The following is a 23038-nucleotide window of genomic DNA, read 5'->3' on the forward strand; positions in this document are numbered from 1 at the left end:
TATGCTACAAACAACAATTATTGACCAATCAAAAGCCTGAACTATATAGATGTCATAGTTGTTGATGCTCACCGAGCTTAACAGGTTGGTGATAATGTGTAACACATGTGTGGCTATATATGAATCAGGTCGGCCCTTATAGTTTAACACGAATTCACAAAATAAGGCGATAAGGTCCGAGGTAAATTTAAAAGTCAAACACATCATTTTGATCCAGTCTTCTTTATCTTTTAATGCAAACAACGGAGATATCTTATTTTTTTGACCACATACCATTATCTTTGTTATTAGTGCATGCACGAATCTTAGTTAAAAAAAAAAAAGAAGCACATTTATCAATAAATTAATAAATTATTCATTTATTAATAAATAAATGAGCTCTTTAAAATAATATTTTTTCTTAGTCCAACAATATTCATTTACAGAAGTTTTACTGTATTAGATATTCCAATAGAATTATGTACAGAGTCTCACATATTTCAAGAAGACAATCATGTTTTTTTTGACAGACAAATATTCAAACCAGCTCTTGGTGGTTCAATTCTTCAAATTTCTATTCGTTGGCACTTGGCAGTTCACAACGATATGACGAGTTTTCTTAGTAGAGATTTTGTCAAAATCTGACTGATTGAAGCATGTATAGTATATACACACTTTTCCCCTCTAATCTTTTTCCGATTCAGTTTTTGCTAGAGAGTTTTTAATGGACTATATTTGTATTTTTTTTTAACAGTACGAATCCAGGATCAATCTTCTCAATCTTATGAAGATGGCTTCCGGCTATTAGTTTTTGGAACAGGGATTTCATTCTTTTAGCTTTTAGGTTTTAAAAGTTAAACACATCATTATGATCTAGTCTTCTCTATCTTTTAGTTTTTCTGGGAGAACCACAAAATAAATTATCACTAATTTTTAGTCGTCAAATTTACATAAAAAATTAATTATTTTATATATTTTTTTAATCTCATTTAATTTTAATCAAATTTAATGGTAAAAAAACTAATTCTATCTGCAGAACGATCTACCAGAGATAATCCCCTAATTAAAACTTCCATTGTCCATAAAATCTATGATATATATAATCAAATGAAATTTACTATGAAGTATGAACGGTCTGCTTGGTTGGCTAATTCCCTTCTCGATCTTTACTAATTGTTAAATACGTAAAATCTAGACACAATACACACACACACACCAACATTTTCTTTTCGTTGCGTATGTATTTCATAACGATGTCATCGTAAATAACATATTGCACCAAAGCACCAAATGTGACATACAATAGTGCAAACTTAACAAGTGGTTCATCTTGAATTTACTAAATCCCAGAGCGATGTAAATATTAAGCCAAATACTCTGTACGTAGCTCGGCGTTAATATTCTGCATAATTCAAAGGAATTCATAGAGCCGCGGAGGAAGGCGAGGAGAGAGGAAAACTTCAAGCGGGTTGAGCTTTGGCAAGGCAATTCCCAATCCTTGACCCATATATTTCCACTGGTTTCCCAATCCTTCATGTCAAACTCTTGAACCAACCGAGCCAGCACCAGCTGAACCACTAGGGTTCCAAATGTCATCCCCTGGCACGATCTTCGACCCCAGCTAAACGGAATGTCCTCAAAATTTTGACCCTTATAATTCAGATCCGCATTCGTTGTCATGAACCTTTCGGGTCGGAACTCGGTCGGGTCGGGCCACATGCGCGGGTCCCGGTGGAGTTTCCAGATGTTGACGATCAAACGGGTGCCCTTGGGAATGTGGTGACTGCCGACGTGACAGTCTTCGGTGGCCTCGCGAGGGCCAGTAATGGGACCTGGTGGGTACAAGCGCAGTGTTTCCTTGAAAATGACTTGAAGGAATTTGAGGTTGTTGAGGTCTGATTCATGCACTCATCTGTGTTTTCCAACATGTGTGTCCAACTCTTCTTGGACGGCCTTCAGTACACTAGGGTTGTTCAATAGTAAGGAGATTATCCATGTTAGTGTTACTGCCGTGCTTTCTGTTCCACTGAGAATTAGGATCTACCAAAAGTAAAGGGAATTGTATATGTAAGCATAGTAAGATTGCGCCTGGGAAATCATGCAAAATAGTTTATGTGTGTGTGTGTGTGTGAACTTTTCTTTTGTTGATTAATAGACGGTAATTAGAGGAATAAAAAGCATCTTAAAGCTGCCTATCACTAATTTAATAAATAATAAAGAAAAGAAAAGAAAAACAAAATAATTCTACCAAATGAACAAAATTATAAACTAGCTGCAAGTCTATAACAAACTCAACATAAAATTAAAAGAAATCATAAATTAAGTCTGCTGAAATAGATAAAAAAAAAAGCAATCTATAATACATTATATGAGATATTAAACGAATTCGTTGGGAAAAATTCATCGAAAGAGATAAGAGGATGTGACATTTTAAAAGGAACGGCTGACAATGTATTTAGGAAAATATATAATATATATTAGGAGACAAAACTACTACCTATATTTATCCAAAAAAAAAAAAAAATGACATACATAGTATATATTACCTTAATAGCTCTATATATACGTCTCTCACTCTTATAGTCTTATGAAAATTCAATTCAATATCATTATTGTTAGCAATAATATAGAAAATACAAAAAAGAACAATATATATAACAACTTTTGCAAGAATAAAATAACGAAATTGTTACAACACAAATTTAACCTTTCTATTAAATTTAGAAAAATGAATTGGCAAGGATGTCGAGACACGAGAACCACGCTTTCCTTAAAACAGATTTATCCCCTCCGGCGAGTGCTTGAGGTAACGTTAGACGTCCGTCTCCCAAGATACAACGACAACGACGGTAGCTCGAAGCACTATCGGAACCGTCTGGCGAACTAAAACTCAGACCTTCCTTCTATCACCAAAACTGAAGTACAATGAACTGCAAGAAAGACTCAAAGAAAATGAGAGAATAGAGAGGAGAGTTATGTGAAGATTTGTACACAAATGGCTGGAGAGGCCCTTTTATAGAGGTTGCTGTAAGGGATGTTACAAAGCTGGAATAATGGTGAATAAAACCAATTTATTCACGGCTTAATGGTGATTCAATTCAGAGGTTACAAGCTCTAAAACTTCCAGATGCATCTGCTCCAATATATGACCAGATTCGGAGGTTAAATGTCCATAACCAAGCAATAATGCTGGTTATTGCTGCAGTTTTCGCACCTTGCACTAATGCAGAGTTAATGATCCACTAATGCAGCAATTTCAGATTTCAATTGGAAAAAATAAAAAGAAAAATTACAAAACAAAGCCCGCACGGAGCAAATTTTCCGGTCCGGCATTCGTGTCCGCACACATTGGGCCCCTAACTCGCTGGGACCGTGATTCGTACCCCCCTGCGCGTGAGAGAACCTCTATGGTATACATACTTACCTAGGCTTCAAAGTGCAATCACTTATAAACACCACCAAGGCTTCATTCCTAGCCAATGTGGGATTTTTGTAATTTCCAACTACATTAACCACTCCAAGTGACATACTTAGAACATCAATTTTTCATTCACCCAATATCCATTTTGAGTGTATGAATAATTGATTTTGATCTCCTCGCGACGGAGAATGCAAATCCATCGAGATCCATCCCAAAATCCAATTGGGCCCCTTTCCAAAATGGGCCTTTAATATGGCTTAACAAGCCATTTTCTGACAATCCCCAACATGAATGAAAATTGACTGACGACGAGAAAAACACAGACTTGACAAAGTGATAGAGTTCTGCGGTCGATGCTTGCAAAGGATAAATAGGCGATAACCCTTAAACCTTTCTTTGTGAGAATACATTAATTTTACTGGCTGACCAGTAGATGTGATGTCCTGGAACAATTATGCCTTCCTGTAAACATTAATATACCTCACACAGACATCTTCCTAACACAATTCAGTTCTCATGGTTATGTTCATTTTTGCCATGAACATCTACCTGGTTCTGCAAGAGTTTCTAAAAAATGGAGCCCTCACAATTCTCCTTTGAAGTGGCCCCACTTCTCTCTCACATAGGTGATTTCTTAATGAAGAGTAACCCGTATTCGCTCAAATTCATGACGTATCCGATGCATAAGAATTATTAAAAACCAAGGTTTATCATCTTCTCGTATAGGTTTCACTGTTATCATCGTAGGAACAAGCCGGGGTTACTCCCACAGTGAACTCAGCTGGTCTATTCAATTTAGTTGTCCTATTGAACCTAGATCTTGGGATCTCCAGTAAGCTAGGTTGGGTTTCCACTGCTTTGACCTATTTATTCCATGGGCTTCAGTCTCATTCCTCTTGATGTCTTTTCAACTTGATATCTATTCTGTCTTTTGGTCAACGGATCCGCAATATTATCTTTCGACCTTATATAGTCAACGAATATGACTCCCGTTAAGATTAGTTGTCTAATGGTATTATGTCGACGACGTATATGTCTAGACTTACCATTATACATCGCATTATGTGCTCTACCAATAGCTGATTGGCTATCACTGTGTATGCACATTGCAGGTATAGGTTTTGGCCAATCCGGAATATCCTATAAGAAATGTCTAAGCCATTCAGCTTCTTTGCCACATTTATCCAAAGCGACAAACTCAACTTCCATCGTGGATCTGGTTATTACTATTTTCTTAGAGGATTTCCATGAAATAGCTGCACCACCCAAGGTGAATACATATCCATTGGTAGCCTTAGAATTCTATGTATCGGATATCCAACTTACATTAGAGTGTCCTTCTAAAATAACAAGTTCTCTTATGTAATGCAGTCCATAACCACGAGTATATCTTAAGTATCTCAATACTCTCACAATTGCTTTTCAGTGGTCATCTCATGGGTTACTCGTGAATTTGCTCAATCTACTTACAGTGAAGGCAATATCTGGCCTTGTACAACTCATTAAGTACATCAGACTGCCAATCACTCTAGCATACTCCACTTGGGATATGCTTTCTCCTATGTTTTTAGACAGATGTTGACTTATATCAAATGGAGTTCTAGCTATACCAGAATATTCTTTATTAAACTTGTCAAGTATCTTGTCCACGTAATATGACTGAGTCAATATGAGACCATCATGCACCCTTTTGATTTTGATCCCTAAAATCACATCAGCCGGTCTCATATCTTTCATGTTAAACATTGAGTTCAACATGTGTTTGGTACATATGACCATTCGATCATTGCTACCCACAATTATTTTGTCGTCTACATACATACAAAGAATGACATAACCGTCTTCTGTATTCTTGACATAAACACATTTTTCACACTCGTTGATTTTGAATCCATTTGACATCATGACATCGTCAAATTTCTTATGCCATTGTTTTGGAGCTTGTTTCAGTCCGTACAAAGACTTCACTAATTTGCAGACTTTCTTCTCTTGTCTTGGAGCTACATAACCCTCGGGTTGTTCCATGTAGATTTTTTTTCCAGATCTTCATTTAAAAAGGTTGTCTTCACATCCATTTAATGAACTTCAAGATTCTACAGTCCAGTAATTGCTAGTATCAACCTTATAGATGTTATTCTCATCACAGAAGAATACGTGTCAATGTAACAAAGGCCTTCTCATTGTCTATAACCTTTTATTACTAGTTTGGCCTTATACTTGTCAATTGTTCCACCTGTCTTCATTTTTCGTTTAAAAATTCATTTAGAACCTAATAGTTTATTTCCTGGTGGAAGGTCTACTAGTTCCCAAGTATGATTTTGTAAGATGAAATCTATCTCACTCTTTATGGCTTCTTTCCATAAAGGACCCCCAGTTGAGCTCACAACTTCTTTATACGTTTAAGGTTCAGCCTCTAGCATCTAGGTTAGAAAATCTGGTCTGAAAGACTTTTCTATCCTTGCCTTCTTATCTCATCTAGGCTCTTCTTCCATTTCCATGTTTTCATTGTTTTAAGAATTTTAACTACTATCCTATATGATAGTCTCAAAAATTTGTTTTGACGAACTAGGCTCATCTTCCTTAGTCTTACATGGAAATACATGTTCGAAGAATGATGCATTCCTAGACTCTATTATCGTGTTTTTGTGTATGTCAGGGTTTTTATACTCGTGCACAAGAAACCGATATGCAGTACTGTTATGAGCATACCCAACGCAGATGCAATCAACTGTTTTTGGACCTATCTTTATCTTCTTTGGTATTGGTGCCATTACCTTGGCCAAACACCCCCACACTTTCAAGTATTTGTAGGAATGTTTCCTTCCTTTTCACAATTCATAGGGGGTCTTATCGATTTTCTTATGCAGAACCTTATTTAAGAGGTAATTAGCCGATAAAATGGCTTCTCCCCACATGTTCTATGGCAACCCAGAACTTATTAACATTACATTCATCATATTCTTTAAGGTACGATTTTTCCGTTTAGCAATGCCATTCGATTAGGGAGAATATGGAGGTGTGACTTTGTAAATAATTCCATGTTGTGCACAAAGCGCACTAAATGGTTCGACATATTCACCACCTCGGTGGCTTCTTACCATCTTAATCTTTTTCTTAAGTTGGTTTTCAACTTCTTGCTTGTAGACAACAAATTTCTCTACAGCTTCATCTTTACTTTTTAGCAAATATACATAGCAATACTTTGTGCTATCATCAATGAAAGTGATAAAATACTTATTACCACCTCTAGTTTGAACAAACTTTATGTCACAAACATCACTATGCATTAGATCAAGTGGTTCAGTATTCCTTTCTATCGTTTGGAATGATGACCTTGTTAGTTTTGCCTCTACACAAGTTTCACATTTGCATTTTGAATCAATATGGAATGCGGGTATGTGATCCAAGTTAATTAATCTATGCAATGTATCATAGTTTACATGTCCTAGTCTACCATTCCATAAGTTAGAAGACTCAAGCATATAAACAGAAGACTTCTTTTATTTATTTATTTTCTTGGGTTTTACAGCTATGGCATTCATTTTCCACATGCCACTCTTTACATAACCCATCCCCACATACATTCCCATTTTAGACAAAACTATTTTATTGGCTTCAAACACCATCTTGAAGCCGTGCATGCTCAGCATCGTCCCCAATATGAGATTCTTCTGGATGTCAGGCACATATAGCATGTTGTGAAGCTTCACTTCCTTGCCCGAGGTCATCTTCAAGAACACCGTTCCTTGGCCCTTGCTTACAAAAGTTATGGAGTTGCCCATGAAAAACTATTCTACAATTTCCAACGGAACTAGATCAGTAAACTCGGCCCGGTCATATAAAATATGTCTTATGGGCCCAGTATCGAGCCACCACCCATGGCCCCATGTACTACAACAAGCCTTGGGTACCATGAATTACAACAAGCCATGAGTTTTAAATACTTTTCTTTCGTAAACAAGCCCCTTTCTTTAAAACATTTGTAAGGCCAAAATTCTTTTTGAAAACAGGCTCACAAAGAAAAAAGGGAAGAAATCCTACCTTGTAATTATCAAACCTGTGGCTAGCGGTGCACTATTCCGGCTTCCGCTTCCTCAAGCCACTCAATCTGAGTCCTCAGCTAACACTGATACAAGACAATACTTTAGGATTCATTTCTCATTCCTAAAGCAATTCAGTCTCAATTATATCCTTTGATTTCCTATTAGTGTGCCATAATTCAATTACCGGTTCCACAAACCATTTCATGTTTTAAATCATCATTCCAAGGGTTTTTAATCTCAAAACATGGATTAAAGATGCTAATCCATTCATTCTTGGTCCCCAAATGAAGCTAATTTGGGTTCTCCTCGAAAATAGAGGTTAAAACAGCATTTTCAGGCCAAAAAGGGTCAAACCTCGTGTACACCGGTCGGCCGGTGATAGAGCAGTGCAACACCACCGGTCAACCGGTGGTGTGCAATCCGGTCGACCGAACAAGTCGACCGGTCAGGCCAATGCAATCCGGTCGATCGGTGAAGAACACCAGTGTGAGAAAACTCACAAAATCAGTCTGAAAACCTGCAAATCTAGTCTCAAATCATAGTATCTCAAGGGACAACCACTAGATTCGGGTTCTAAGTACTAAATCAAGTCCAAAGAACCCAAGATCTCCAATTTCTACCATAGTTTTACTCAGAATCCCTCAAAATTCATTTCGAACCAAAAATAAGTTTTAAAATCCAAAAACTTGAGATTCAAGAGAGGTTCTTTCAGTAATCTTACCTCGAATCATTCTCTTGACGTTGAAAGCTCTTTGAAATTCCTCTTTGGTTCGAGATCCGGTTGATTTTGAAGCAAAACAGTAGAGAGAGTGTGAGTGTGAGAGAACGAGAGAGTGAGAGCGTGAAAGAGAGAGAGTTCCCGGGAAGCAAAAGGAATGGAAGGGAAAAGAAAGGAAAAGGAAAAGGAAGAAAAGAAAAAGAAAAGAAAAATAGATAGGTGTCCAATATTTAAAAATAACAGTCCAGAAATGTGCCCATACACACTTCCGGGTAAAAATATAAATACTGAGAATATTTAAATACCTTAGAATTACTCAACTTTACACGTCAGAAACATTTATTAATTAATAACCAATTAATTAATTCAGATCAGGCACACTAATAAATCTCAATTACCTTAATTAATCTCATTTAATTCTTCGGGGCATTACAGTTTCAGATTTTAGTTGGAAAAAATAAAAAGAAAAATAACAAAACAAAACCCATACAGAGCGAGTTTTTTAGTCCGGCATTCGTGTCCACAGGTCACGGGCGCACACTTTGGGCCCCTAACCTGCCAGGACCGTGATTCACACCCCCTCCTGCGCGTGAGAGAGCCTCTCTAGTATATATGTTTTCCTAAACTTCAAAGTGCAATCAATTATAAACACCACTAAGGCTTCATTCCTAGTCAATGTAGGATTTTTGCAATTTCTAACTATATTAACAACTCCAAGTGACATACTTAGAAGATCAATTTCTCATTTACCCAATATCCATTTTGAGTATATGAATAATCGATTTGGATATCCTAAAATCCATCGAGACCCGTCCTAAAATCTAATTGGGTCTCTTTCTAAAATTGACCTCAAAATGAGCCTTTAATATGGCTTAACAAGCCATTTCCAACAATTATACCGGCAGTCTGGCATGTTGACGTATAATATAAGCCAAAATTATTTTCACATTACCAAAAGCAAAGGGGTTATGAGGACAAAAAAAAAAAAAAGAAAAGGGACACAATGCATATAATATATACCAGAGCTTCGGCTTTGATGATAGTATCACGGCTATAACTTGACAACAATGCATCGTCCTCTTCAATGCTCGACAGCATCGCGTCGATGAGATATTCTCTTTCGTGATCATGATTATCTCTTGCTTGACGATGTTCTTCGAGCCACTTTCCCAACAACAGATCAATCTCCTTGAAAGTACGTTTCATTGAGCTCACATGCCCATGGACATCCAAACATTCAGGCCACGGAATCCAATCCGACCACACGAAAACCGCACTCAAGTACAGAGCCTCCTTTATCGCCTTCTTCAAACGCCGCCCCTCGCCCGCCTCTTCCCCGTTCGTCCCCGTCGCAAATCGTTTATGTTTAACGTCAGTTGCTCTAACAGCTCGCTTAGAGGCACCTGGTGATGATGATGATGATGATCAGGAGGGTGATTATTCTTTGTGGCGCAAAGTTGGTGCAAGCCCTTGATGAACGAATCGATCTCCGAGACTCGGACGTGTTTGAGCGAGTCAAGCCAGTGGCCGGAGTCTGGAGAGAAGCTGAAGTGTGGCCTCTTGCGCACGTCGCGCCAGTACTGGCCCTACGGCGACACTGCAAAAGCGGCACTGTCGTATGACACGTACTTCCCTATGGCTATGTTTGGGCGGTTGGCGAAGAGTCTTTCGTTTGTGGTGAACCATTATTTTACCAACTCCCAATTACTCACCACCAGGGCTCGATGCTGATCCAGCTTGAGAAATAAGAGTGGGCCCTATTTGTCAGCCATGGCTCCAAGGATTGGAGCTACCGGGTCCTGACCACCCAGAAGATGGAGGTGGCCTATTATTGGTAATGCCCCTAATGGCTCGGGGACACGATAATTATGGGAATTGATCATTTTGAAGGAAGCATAGACAAGGAGAAAACCTAGAGGAAACATAAGTAATGCTTGCAAAGAAGAAGAGAAATCCATGAAATGGTTTTGTTTGAATTTGATTAATTAGCTGATTTAGGGACATGGTAATCTGCGGGAGATGCCGGTGTATTTATAGAATAAGCTAGTGAGTTTTTTTTTTTTTTTTTTTTTTTTTTTTAAAAAAAAACGTGTGGTTTTTTTTTTTTTTTTTTTTTTTTTTTGAGAAAAATACGACAATATTTATTGTGAAGAAGGTTTTTTTCGGATTTTTTTCGGTCTTTATTTATCTTATTATATTCAATAAACTAGCTACCAACATTTGTCGCTAACTTTATTTTCAAGAAGTAAGTACTCTGATGTTGACATATTGTTTGTTACATAGAATCATAATTTTACCGCCTCGAGAACATATTATGTTCGAATTGCCGGAATCAAATTTAGGATTAATTGTATTGTTAGTCTTTATGATCTCTTGCAAAAGTCTTGTTTTGTCCCTAAATTAACTTAATTGAAATTTTCTCATCATCATTCAAACTTCTTTAGACATGATTAACGGAAAAAGGGACTAAAACGAGACTAGCTAGATAAATGATCAAGTTTAAATACCAAGTATAACGATTAATGCTCGTACAAATGTATATTTTGTCGACCTTATTAAATTTCGTCATAAATTCTAACAAAGATATGAAATGTCTAGTAATGTTCTTCCTTTTAAGTTTATACGAGTTAAGTTGTGAAATTTGCCGTAATAGTTTAAGGACCCATCAAAAGATCGGTCCTTGAATATACAAGATTAACTAGAGAGATATATATCATTCTTTAACAGCTATAATTGGCGCGCAAAGTCCATGCTGAGAGCATCAATAAATTATTACGAAAAGGAATTATCACCAGCGATGTTGCGTTCGTTGATTGAGAGAATTAATATAATCGAAAGGTTGTTGAATCCTAATTGCCACATGATGCATGTTATAACTGCAACTTATATGATCAGGAAAAAAAAATATATATATATATATATATATATTGCAATTTAGATGACATATATATAGTTGTCAAGAAGAATGATATATGTCACGCAATATCGCCCACAAATTCTATTTAAGAAAACCGGGATAGTATTACTCTACATTTTCTACTCGCGAATCTCATTTTCTACATTTTAATTACTCTAACAGAAACTGGGGCTTTATGTGAGTTTTTTTTATTCTTTTAAATCTATTAAATATCCTCAACTCTTGAATCTCATTCTCTCTATTTTTTGGGTACCCTACAGGCATACAGAAGGCCTTATGCATCCTAACAATGTTGGGACGTACTAATTAAAGTTCTAAACCAACACTGCTAATTAACTCCCACTCATTGTTGTTTAAATATAAAACTATTAATGGCACACATCTTAATATTTATAAATCTTAATAGAAAGAAAAATTTGAACTCAGATTTTAGACCCAAACTCAAAACCTCGAGTTAAAATTCAAGCCCAAACACAAATTTTATAAACAAAAACTTAAATAAAATTATAACTTGAATTTAAATTTTTTTGAATTTTACTCCAAAATAAAAAGCCCAAGTAGGCACCACCTTGCATGAAATATGATTATATGACGAACAGTGAAAGTTTGTTTGGTGGAAAGGCCATTAAATTTCTTGGCCACAAAGAATGACCCCAGGTTTTTGATCATGTACATATATTTTCTTTTATCCAACATATGATATATTTTCTTTTAATTTCCACAAAGGAAATTAAGCAATGTGTCTGCTTAACTTTTTTTTTTCTTTATTTCTTTTTTTGTCATTTCTTCTAAAATTTTGTGCTTTAAGGGGAAAAAAACTTAGAGTTAAGAGGAGAGATGAACATTAATAGATTTCTCAATAATTTTCAATAGCTTAAAAATCTTATCCTTCTGTTCTATAGAGAAATCTGTAGGCCACGTGGACAGTGGAAATTCAAATGACATAGCTAACAACCCTTTTTTTTAACTCTTATGTATGTACAACAGAAGAAACAACACAAAAAGTTAAAAAAAGGAACAGTAATTGCTGGATTACAAAGTATCCATTGCTTCGAATTCAAATTGGATTTCCTTCAATACTTCACAAGCAGCAGCTAGTTCAGGACTCCATTTACTAGCCTCACGAAGAATTTAATTACCCTCAAGAGCAAGAATCAAACAGCCTAACAACCTTTTGCTTCTTCCCTTGATCTGCTCCTGAGCCAAGCTCGCCTTTTTAGATACTTCTCAATCCCATTTCGGGCTAGACCATCGAAATCTTCAACTTCTGGCTAAGCCGACATAACACATATTCAACCACTGATTAAGTCGACATAACATCCTCACGTTCAGTAAGGTTTTTCCAATTGGATTACCTTATGCACTTCCTTCACCCAGGGAAGTTCACCTTATCTAACTAGTCTCCCCAAAAGCTTTATAGGCCAATCCTCAAAAAGTCTTATTGGACCAAGGGTCATTTTTTTAAGCCATCCGTCTTAAGCGCGCAACAAGCAATCTCGCTCGCTCCTGTCTGTAGGTGGGAAGGGCCGGGACTCAAGTGGGGTTGGAGAGCTGCTGCCCTGCCTTTCTCTAGTTGGTAATTTGAATATACCCAGGGGGTAGGGGCTTTTTTGAAAGTGGTGCATTTAATGTACTAGTTAGTAAATGAAATGGATATCAATCGCGGTGACCCATCAGATAGAAGACCAAGAATTCCAGTATGTGCCGTGCTTTGTCAGTTCTAAGAGCAGGTGGAAGACCTCCCCTTCCAAGATGTTTTAACGATCTGCCCGATGGAGAGGGATTGCATCCATTTTCTTCAGAGATGCCACAGCTCCTTCTTCTTCATGGCGGACCAGCCTTCTGAGATGGAGAGAAAGGGCTGGTATAGAATCCGATCTTTCTCTTTGAAAGAATCCGTTGCTAGTCTTTACTGCTCTCCTCCCTCTCTAGCTACTTTCATACCAGTAAATCTCACATCAGGAAGAGCCTTTTTTGCTTCTGTGATCAGATCAGCCAAAGCAAGAAGAATCCATTGTTGGAGTTGGAGGAATACGCGATGCTAGAATGGCTATTTCTTTAAGGGCTAGTAGAAGGATCCAACACTCGGTGAAAGAACCAAAGTCAGTAGCATTCATCTGTTCTCGGAAGGGGGCGTAGTTCACACCAGGCAAAAGGGAATTTCTTTTTGATTTAGTTCCAGACGACAGGGTAAATGGATTTTGGTAAGAAGGTGCCATCCTCAAGTTAGGATTCTGCTTGAACTGGATGCTCTACAGCTAATGGGAGAGAAGGAAGCCTCGGATCAAACTTCTCCCTAACTTCGGGGTGAGGATGATTCTCTTCTGAACCCCGCCCGCTACAAGCTTATCGAATCAACACGAAAACTTTTTGTTTTGGCATGCCTTGTGTAAATATAGTCGTCTTCCTAAGCTAAGGAAGAAAAGCGTGAATGCACTTGAGACCATGGAACCTACTTTTTTTTCTAAGGTGAATGCCTAAGGAGGCGGCTCTCTTGTGAAATGAAAGAAGGAATCTTTTTCTTATAGCTAGCTTGAACTTCTGCTTTGTCTCTTTCGGTGTATAAGATGCACCTATCCGGGGTTCTGTTCAAAGTGCGGTAGATCAACATAGGTGTACCCTTCGTAAATTCGTTAACCAGTAGCGGTTGCGCTTTCCGTTCTTTTGGCAAAAACCATTAGAATAGCGGTTTTTTCCGTAAATTCCTTGTTTGGTACAGTAGTGGTTTCCTGAATGAACCTATCTTCGTTTCCCCTGTATCAGCAGGGGCTTATGAGTGCCAGGTAACATAAGTGCGTTATCTCTTTATCTCAGATCCCAGAATCTGATATGATATTCACCCTTGCCTATACGGTGGATGCCTTTCAGCTCCTATAACTTCACATTGGGCTGCAGTTCTGCCTTTCCTTAGAATCAATGTCTTAGAGTAATCAAAGAAACTTCATACCGAATAAGAGGTGCGTAGCCTTTTAAGAGGAGCCTAGCCTTTTAACAGAAAGCAGTCTAGTAAATCGACTAGGAGGAGAAATCCACAAAAAAAAAAAGCTTAAGATGGCAAGGTACTTAGCAGGGCGTGCAAAGAAGGATAGAGTAAGAACCAAAGCAAGGACTGATTATACCGCTCCTGACCCCATGGCACCTATGGGGAGGAAGTCGCAGACTTAAGACAACCCCCTTCCCGTTAAGGTGGGCATCCATATCACGTGCCGTCCTATGCTAAAGACAGCACTCTGTTGGTTGTGACACAAGAGGTGTAATATATATATAGCAATTTAGATGACATATATATAGTTGTCAAGAAGAATGGTATATGTCACACAATATCGCCCACAAATTCTATTTAAGAGAACCGGGATGGTATTACTCTACATTTTCTACTCGCGAATCCCATTTTCTACATTTTAATTACTCTAATAGAAACTGGGACTTTATGTGAGTTTTTTTGTTCTTTTAAATCTATTAAATATCCTCAACTCTTGAATCTCATTCTCTCTATTTTTTGGGTACCCTACAAACTTACAGAAGGCCTTATGCATCCTAACAATGTTGGGACGTACTAATTAAAGTTCTAAACCAACACTGCTAATTAACCCCCACTCATTTTTATTTAAATATAAAACTATTAATGGCACACATCTTAATATTTATAAATCTTAATAGAAAGAAAAATTTGAACTCAGATTTTAGACCCAAACTCAAAACCTCGAGTTAAAATTCAAGCCCAAACACAAATTTTATAAACAAAAACTTAAATAAAATTATAACTTGAATTTAAATTTTTTTGAATTTTACTCCAAAATAAAAAGCCCAAGTAGGCACCACCTTGCATGAAATATGATTATATGACGAACAGTGAAAGTTTGTTTGGTGGAAAGGCCATTAAATTTCTTGGCCACAAAGAATGACCCCAGGTTTTTGATCATGTACATATATTTTCTTTTATCCAACATATGATATATTTTCTTTTAATTTCCACAAAGGAAATTAAGCAATGTGTCTGCTTAACTTTTTTTTTTCTTTATTTCTTTTTTTGTCATTTCTTCTAAAATTTTGTGCTTTAAGGGGAAAAAAACTTAGAGTTAAGAGGAGACATGAACATTAATAGATTTCTCAATAATTTTCAATAGCTTAAAAATCTTATCCTTCTGTTCCATAGAGAAATCTGTAGGCCACGTGGACAGTGGAAATTCAAATGACATAGTTAACAACCCTTTCTTTGACTCATATGTATGTACTGCAGAAGAAACAACACAAGAAGTCACTTCAAAGGACCAGAGAGGCACCACCATGCATGAAATGTGACGAATAGTATATATATATATATATATTGCAATTTAGATGACATATATAACAGAAGTAAAAATCGTGATTCTAAACCTGATAAAATCCTTAAAATAAATGTCTCCTTAGTGGCCCTTAGCATTATTGAGGTCTATGGTTCAAACAAAACCTGACCCCCCCACGAGCTCTTTATAAATAATACACGTACTCCCAAGTCCCACGCAGAGAAGTACATACGCTGGCTAACTTAATTAGCTTTTCAAGACATCTAATACCATGGAGAGTTTGGTCTCCTTTCCTTTACAAGCCCTAGCTCTGGCCACTTTGAGTCTCGTGCTTCTCTATGCTTCCTTCAAAATGATAATCCATCAACATGAGCCCAACAAATGCAACCGAAAAAAGAACAATATTACTAACAAAATTTGCGTCCCTGAACCATCTGGGGCTTTGCCAATCATAGGTCATCTCCATCTTCTCGGTGGTCAAGTCCCAGTGGCTCTAATTCTCGGAGCCATGGCCGACAAATACGGCCCAATCTATTCACTCAGGCTCGGCCAACACCGAGCCCTGGTGCTGAGCAGTTGGGAACTCGTAAAAGAATGCTTCACCACAAACGACAGACTCTTCGCCAACCGCCCAAGCATAGCGGTAGGGAAGTATATATTATACGACAGCGCCGCCTTCGCCATCTCGTCTTACGGCAATTACTGGCGCGACGTCCGCAAGATGGTCACTCTCCGGCTTCTGTCAAGCCACCGGCTTGAATCGCTACAGCACATCCGAACCTCGGAGTTTGGCTCGTTCATCAAGGGCTTGTACTTCGAGTACACAAAATTAGGGCCTCTGGCACCTCTGAGCGAGCTGTTGGAGCAGTTGACGTTTAATTTAAACGCAAGGCTGATCGTCGGCAAGCGGTTTATCAAGAGCGCCGTCGGTGATGCGGACACCGATGCGCGGAGGTTCAAGAAGGCGATAAAGGAGGCTCTGTACCTGAGTGGGGTATTCGTGTGGTCGGACGCAATTCCGTGGGTTGAGTGTTTGGACATCCATGGGCATGTGAGCTCTATGAAGCGCGTTTTTAAGGAGATTGATCTGGTGTTGGGGAAGTGGCTCGAAGAGCATCGTCAAGCTAGAGAAGTACTTGATGATCAACGCAGTAATGATAAGAGTAGTAGCAATGGTGATGTTGAGAGGGACCTTATGGACGTTATGTTATCCAGCATTGAAGAGGACGATGCTATGTTGTCTTGTTATAGCCGTGACACTATCATTAAAGCCACAGCATTGGTATGTTAAATAGCCTTTTTTTAAAATTATATTTATCTTTATCGGTTATCATTACGTTGAAAATGTTTGACATTAATTAAAAATTTAGGCCCCGTTTATTTTACCGACTCGAGTTTAGAATTCAAGTTTGCTACAGTAAAAAGCTCTCAGAAACAGTTATATCCAACTTTTTTACTATTGTAAAAACTTTCACATAAAGTCATATCTCAAATCGAATTAGCGAATTAAGCGGCCCTTAGTTATCCCAAATTATAATTATCTTTTTTTTTAAATAAATATGATGTTATGGTTGTTCCTTTTTTTTTTTTTTTTTTTTTTAAGTAAACGAAGAAAAGAATTGGAATAACCTTTAGCACATCCAAATAAAATGATACTCATTAAAAATTTAACTCAGGCTATGCACGAGTTGCATCTTTATATTACGCTTTTTACTGTTATATGTTACGGGAAAATATGACCTTCTTGGATGACCGTAGAGAAAGTATAACATGATATTTGCTCAATCTAATATTAATATGGGCAATTATTTTATAACTTGCTTAATCATCCTTTTCTTTTGACAGATTTTAATCCTAACCGGAACAGAAAGCACAGCTGTTACACTCATATGGGCAATCTCTTTACTATTGAACAACCCAAGTGTGATGAAGGCTGCTCAAAGGGAGTTGGACACCCACGTGGGAAGGGACAGATGGGTTCAAGAATCAGACCTCAGCAACCTCAAATTCCTCGAAGCCATTGTCAAGGAGACGATAAGGTTGTACCCGCCAGGCCCAATAACGGGGCCACGTGAGGCCACAGAAGAATGTTTCGTCGGTGGCCACCATGTCCCCAAGGGCACCCGCTTGATTGTCAACATATGGAAATTGCACCGGGACCCGCGCATGTGGGCCGACCCGTGCGAGTTCCGTCCCGAAAGGTTCATGACCACCCATGAGGACCTCAACTTTAGAGGCCAGAATTTTCAGTATATTCCTTTTAGTTCGGGTAGAAGATCATGTCCGGGGATGACATTTGGTTTGCTGGTGGTTGAACTGATGCTGGCTAGTTTGGTTCAAGGGTTTGAATTTAAAACCAAGGATGATAAGCCAGTGGACATGCGTGAAGGACTAGGCATTGCCTTACCAAAGCTAAATTCTCTTGATGTTTTCCTCTATCCTCGCCTTCCCACGAAGCTCTACGAGTGCCTTTGAAGCATCAAATACTAGTTATATTTGCCAATGTATGCTACATAAAAATATGGTGCTAATATATGCTTCTAGTCTTCTAGTTAAGAATTATTCTACTGTTATCCTTATTGAGGAACTCAAGTAGTCGCTATATATGTAGCTTTTATGTACGGATGTTGACATTAGAAAAATATATAGCTTTTATGGACTTTTGCCGCTTCTTATGATGCATGTAAGGTTCTTAATTAATGTGCGTGTGTAGTTCTTGTTTTTATTTATTTATTTTTTCTCTACGAATAATTCATATGTTGGTTGTGTCCCATATAGTTTAACACGAATTCACAAAATAAGGCGATAAGGCCGAGGTAAATTTAAAAGTTAAACACATCTCATTTTGATCCAGTCTTCTTTATCTTTTATTGCAAACAACGGAGATATCTTATTTTTTTTAACCACGTACCATTATCTTTGTTATTTATAGCTCATTACGAATCTTAATAAAAAAAATATATTTATCGATAAATTAATAAATTATTCATTTATTAATAAATAAATAACTTCTTTAAAATAATATTTTCTTCTTAGTCTAGCAATATTCATTTACAGAGTAAATATTCATTTTAAGTGTAAGTGGTTCGACACTCGAACAGAAAGAAGAAGAATTTAACAATACAAGAATAGAATAAGTACCTTCATTAAGGACTCGTAGTATGAGAATGAACATTTAATTCTAGCTTCCCAGGCGGAACAGGTTTTTTACATTGATGATTTATTTAACGACCCGAATTGGAAAGTTATGGAACATTTTGGGCATCGACATATATGGAATTTTCCAGAAGAGGACGTCAACGAGGTCACGATAGTTCAAGATACAGAATCACGAAATGTTCTTGAGTTAGTAGTTGACCTACCTGAACTGGACAACTTAACATTTGATCGGCCTGATATCGAAGCAAATACTGTCACGTCTGACGTCGACGCATACTTGCGGGACAAGTCGCCAACTAAAGATGAAGATGACTTTATTGACGATGGTGATGATGAAACTGTGTTTGACTATATCGAAGATGAGCTCGTCGATTTTGAAGATGATGACGACATAGAAAGTGCTGATGATGTTGAAGACATTCGTAGTGACGACGAATAGAACCAAAGTAGTTAGTCAGGTATTATGTCTTCTTATTTTTGATTACTTGGTTTATTTAATTATTAAGTATGTTACTGATTCATGTATGATCATTACTAGAAAAAATGTGCTACAAATCAACAAAACCGTGGCAGTCAAAAGTGGTCTAACTTCCATGGTAGAAAGTCATACTCTGAGTATCATTTCGATAAGGTAATATTAATTTGCATACTTGTTAAGTTTTTTTTTTCACTTTGGCTTAATAATTATTCTAACACATTCAACTTGATTAGGGAAATCCCGAGACCCATGAGCTCGGATCATTAATTGACAACTAGGGTGACATGCATCGTCATGGGCATAATTTTATCTACCCGGACACGGAACAAGCATTTGTAAGTAAATTTTAAAATTATTTCTTTTTTCATATTTAACATAACATATTATATTATTTTTATTCATCCTTTACCTTTCCAGGGTGGGTCAGATGGAGGGGGAAAGAACCACGCAGATGGCATAGTCTGCTGGCGAAGGTTCATTCACGCTGGTCGTCGTCAATTAATTTTCCCTAGCATGTCCAAACCTGGCTGAACAACATTTATGTCGAGCAATGCAAAGTGCTCGACAACCAACAAATGATAATAGAAGCCATGTGCACGATGAATCCCAAAATTAACTTCTTGCCACTTAAGGGGCATTTGTGTCCTATATTTGTCCATGATTCTGAATCATGATTCATGGTTCTCTACAGTGTTTTCTCTCATAAAAAATACACGTCAAACGAGAATAGTTCTGAATCATGATTCTGAATACACAAACCAAACATCCTCTTAATTGTCCTGAATCGTGGGTTCGTTTTCCGCCGCCGCAAGAGGGAAACGAAGAAGATGAGGATGAGGATGACAATGTGGATAATTTAGGAGATTAAAATATCTATTTTTATTTTTCTTATTATCAATACTTTTTTGTATGCATTGATTAATTTACTTTTTAAGACTTGTTTTATTATTGTGTTGACTTTTTTATATGAATCTTTTATTAGCAAATAACAATTTTATTGATTTATTTTATTATTAAATTTTCTTCTAATTTATATATTAATAATTAATATTATTAGGAAATTAGGGAAAAAAGAAAAACATTTTTTGCAACGACAAATATAAAAAAATTGGTCGCAAATAGTCTAAATCACTAGCGACGACATCTAACCTTTTTGCGACGACATATGTCGTCGCAAATATAACTGAACATGTCATCATCAACGACAAGTTTGACAGAACATTCATGACGACAGTTGTCGTTAATGTATTAGCGACGACATCTCAAAACTTTATCGTCGGAAATATATAATTTGCATCAAACTGTTTGCGGCGACAAATTTGTGACGACATGTTGTCGTAAATATAATATTACCGACGACAACGTACTCTTTTGCGACGACTAAGCTTTTTTGTTGTAGTGTATATAGTATACTATATACACACTTTTCCCCTCTAATCTTTTTTCGATTCAGTTTTGCTAGAGTTTTTAATGGAAAATACTTGTTTTTTTAAAAGAAAAAGTAAGATTTCAGGCTCAATCTTCTCAATCTTAGGAAGTTGGCTTCCGGCTATTAGTTTTTGGAACAGGGATTTCATTCTTTTAGCTTTTAGGTTTTAAAAGTCAAACACATCATTATGATCCAGTCTTCCTTATCTTTTAGTTTTTCGGGAAGAAACTCCCGTAGGACAAAAAAAAAAAAGAAATTATCAGTTTTATTTTTTTTAGTTGATTTCATAAATCTCCATCAGAAATTGACTGTTTTGCATATTTTTTTAATCTCATTTAATTTTGATCAAATTTAATGGTTAGAAAAATTCAAAGCGTTAAAGGCCAAATACTCTGTACATAACTTGGCGTTAATATTCTGCTTAATTCAAAAGCATTCCTAGAGCTACGGAGGAAGGCAAGGTATGATATGATACGGTTTATATCACAACCCCCAACCAACAAATGATAATAGAAGCCATGTGCACGATGAATCCCAAAATTAACTTCTTGCCACTTAAGGGGCATTTGTGTCCTATATTTGTCCATGATTCTGAATCATGATTCATGGTTCTCTACAGTGTTTTCTCTCATAAAAAATACACGTCAAACGAGAATAGTTCTGAATCATGATTCTGAATACACAAACCAAACATCCTCTTAATTGTCCTGAATCGTGGGTTCGTTTTCCGCCGCCGCAAGAGGGAAACGAAGAAGATGAGGATGAGGATGACAATGTGGATAATTTAGGAGATTAAAATATCTATTTTTATTTTTCTTATTATCAATACTTTTTTGTATGCATTGATTAATTTACTTTTTAAGACTTGTTTTATTATTGTGTTGACTTTTTTATATGAATCTTTTATTAGCAAATAACAATTTTATTGATTTATTTTATTATTAAATTTTCTTCTAATTTATATATTAATAATTAATATTATTAGGAAATTAGGGAAAAAAGAAAAACATTTTTTGCAACGACAAATATAAAAAAACTGGTCGCAAATAGTCTAAATCACTAGCGACGACATCTAACCTTTTTGCGACGACATATGTCGTCGCAAATATAACTGAACATGTCATCATCAACGACAAGTTTGACAGAACATTCATGACGACAGTTGTCGTTAATGTATTAGCGACGACATCTCAAAACTTTATCGTCGGAAATATATAATTTGCATCAAACTGTTTGCGGCGACAAATTTGTGACGACATGTTGTCGTAAATATAATATTACCGACGACAACGTACTCTTTTGCGACGACTAAGCTTTTTTGTTGTAGTGTATATAGTATACTATATACACACTTTTCCCCTCTAATCTTTTTTCGATTCAGTTTTGCTAGAGTTTTTAATGGAAAATACTTGTTTTTTTAAAAGAAAAAGTAAGATTTCAGGCTCAATCTTCTCAATCTTAGGAAGTTGGCTTCCGGCTATTAGTTTTTGGAACAGGGATTTCATTCTTTTAGCTTTTAGGTTTTAAAAGTCAAACACATCATTATGATCCAGTCTTCCTTATCTTTTAGTTTTTCGGGAAGAAACTCCCGTAGGACAAAAAAAAAAAAGAAATTATCAGTTTTATTTTTTTTAGTTGATTTCATAAATCTCCATCAGAAATTGACTGTTTTGCATATTTTTTTAATCTCATTTAATTTTGATCAAATTTAATGGTTAGAAAAATTCAAAGCGTTAAAGGCCAAATACTCTGTACATAACTTGGCGTTAATATTCTGCTTAATTCAAAAGCATTCCTAGAGCTACGGAGGAAGGCAAGGTATGATATGATACGGTTTATATCACAACCCCACTTCCTTAGCTACCGAGCTCCAACCCCCTAATATGACATTGAACTAACTGACTTGCTTAACGTGTCTGTCTGGAAAGCCAAAGACTAAGATAGATGCTTCCTATACCGAGCATGAATGAGTGCAGATTGAGAGAGATGCACATGCAAGTCGAACGTTGTTTTCGGGGAGCTGGGCAGAAGGAAAAGAGGCTCCTAGCTAAAGGTAGCTTGTCTCGCCCTTCCAGTGGGAACAGTTGAGAACAAAGTGGCGAACGGGTGCGTAACGCGTGGGAATCTGCCGAACAGTTCGGTGAACAATCGATGTCGAGCCAAAAGCACTTTCATTCCTATATAATATAAAATGGTGGATGTAAGAATCCATAGTGGATCGTGTCCTTTAAGCGGGTTGAGCTTTGGCAAGGCAATTCCCAATCCTTCATGCATATCCACTGGTTTCCCAATCCTTCATGTCAAACTCTTGAACCAACCGAGCCAGCACCAGCTGAACCACTAGGGTTCCAAATGTCATCCACGGGCATAATCTTTGACCCCAGCTAAACGGAATGTCCTCAAAATTTTGACCTTTAAAATTTAGATCCGCATTCGTTGTCATGAACCTTTCAGCTCTGAACTCGGTCCGGTCGGGCCACATGCACGGGTCCCGGTGGGGTTTCCAGATGTTGATGATTAAATGGGTGCCCTTGGGAATGTGGTGATTGTCGACGTGACAGTCTTCGGTGGCCTCGTGTGGGCCAGTTATGGGACCTGGTGGGTACAA

At 37.1% G+C, this 23038-nt stretch overlaps 2 protein-coding genes and 1 pseudogene across 2 annotated transcripts; 2 read left to right on the forward strand and 1 right to left on the reverse strand.

Annotated features, from left to right (window-relative positions):
* Positions 1 to 1390: 1390 nt before the first annotated feature.
* On the reverse strand, positions 1391 to 10044 carry LOC21384581 (annotated as a pseudogene).
* Positions 10045 to 15444: 5400 nt separating this feature from the next.
* On the forward strand, positions 15445 to 17886 carry LOC21384584 (cytochrome P450 82G1). Its single transcript, XM_010092993.2, has 2 exons — positions 15445 to 16646; positions 17210 to 17886. Exons 1-2 carry the CDS (start codon positions 15636 to 15638, stop codon positions 17837 to 17839), a joined length of 1641 nt encoding a protein of 546 aa, XP_010091295.1. The 5' UTR covers positions 15445 to 15635; the 3' UTR covers positions 17840 to 17886.
* A 725-nt stretch (positions 17887 to 18611) lies between these two features.
* Positions 18612 to 18962, forward strand: LOC112090607 (probable DNA-directed RNA polymerase subunit delta). Its single transcript, XM_024162291.1, has one exon. The coding sequence runs from the start codon at positions 18612 to 18614 to the stop codon at positions 18960 to 18962; it is 351 nt and encodes a 116-aa protein (XP_024018059.1).
* The last annotated feature ends 4076 nt before the right edge of the window (positions 18963 to 23038 follow it).

This window comes from Morus notabilis, unplaced genomic scaffold, assembly GCF_000414095.1.
Source record: "Morus notabilis unplaced genomic scaffold, ASM41409v2 Scaffold4002, whole genome shotgun sequence".
Classification (NCBI taxonomy): Eukaryota; Viridiplantae; Streptophyta; class Magnoliopsida; order Rosales; family Moraceae; genus Morus; species Morus notabilis.

Bases quoted from the DNA above. Each gene is read 5' to 3' on its own strand.
- LOC21384584 (XM_010092993.2), top strand. From the start codon at position 15,636: ATGGAGAGTTTGGTCTCCTTTCCTTTACAAGCCCTAGCTCTGGCCACT. The intron at 16,647-17,209 runs GTATGTTAAATA...TTCTTTTGACAG, and splicing joins TCATTAAAGCCACAGCATTG to ATTTTAATCCTAACCGGAAC.
- LOC112090607 (XM_024162291.1), top strand. From the start codon at position 18,612: ATGGAACATTTTGGGCATCGACATATATGGAATTTTCCAGAAGAGGAC.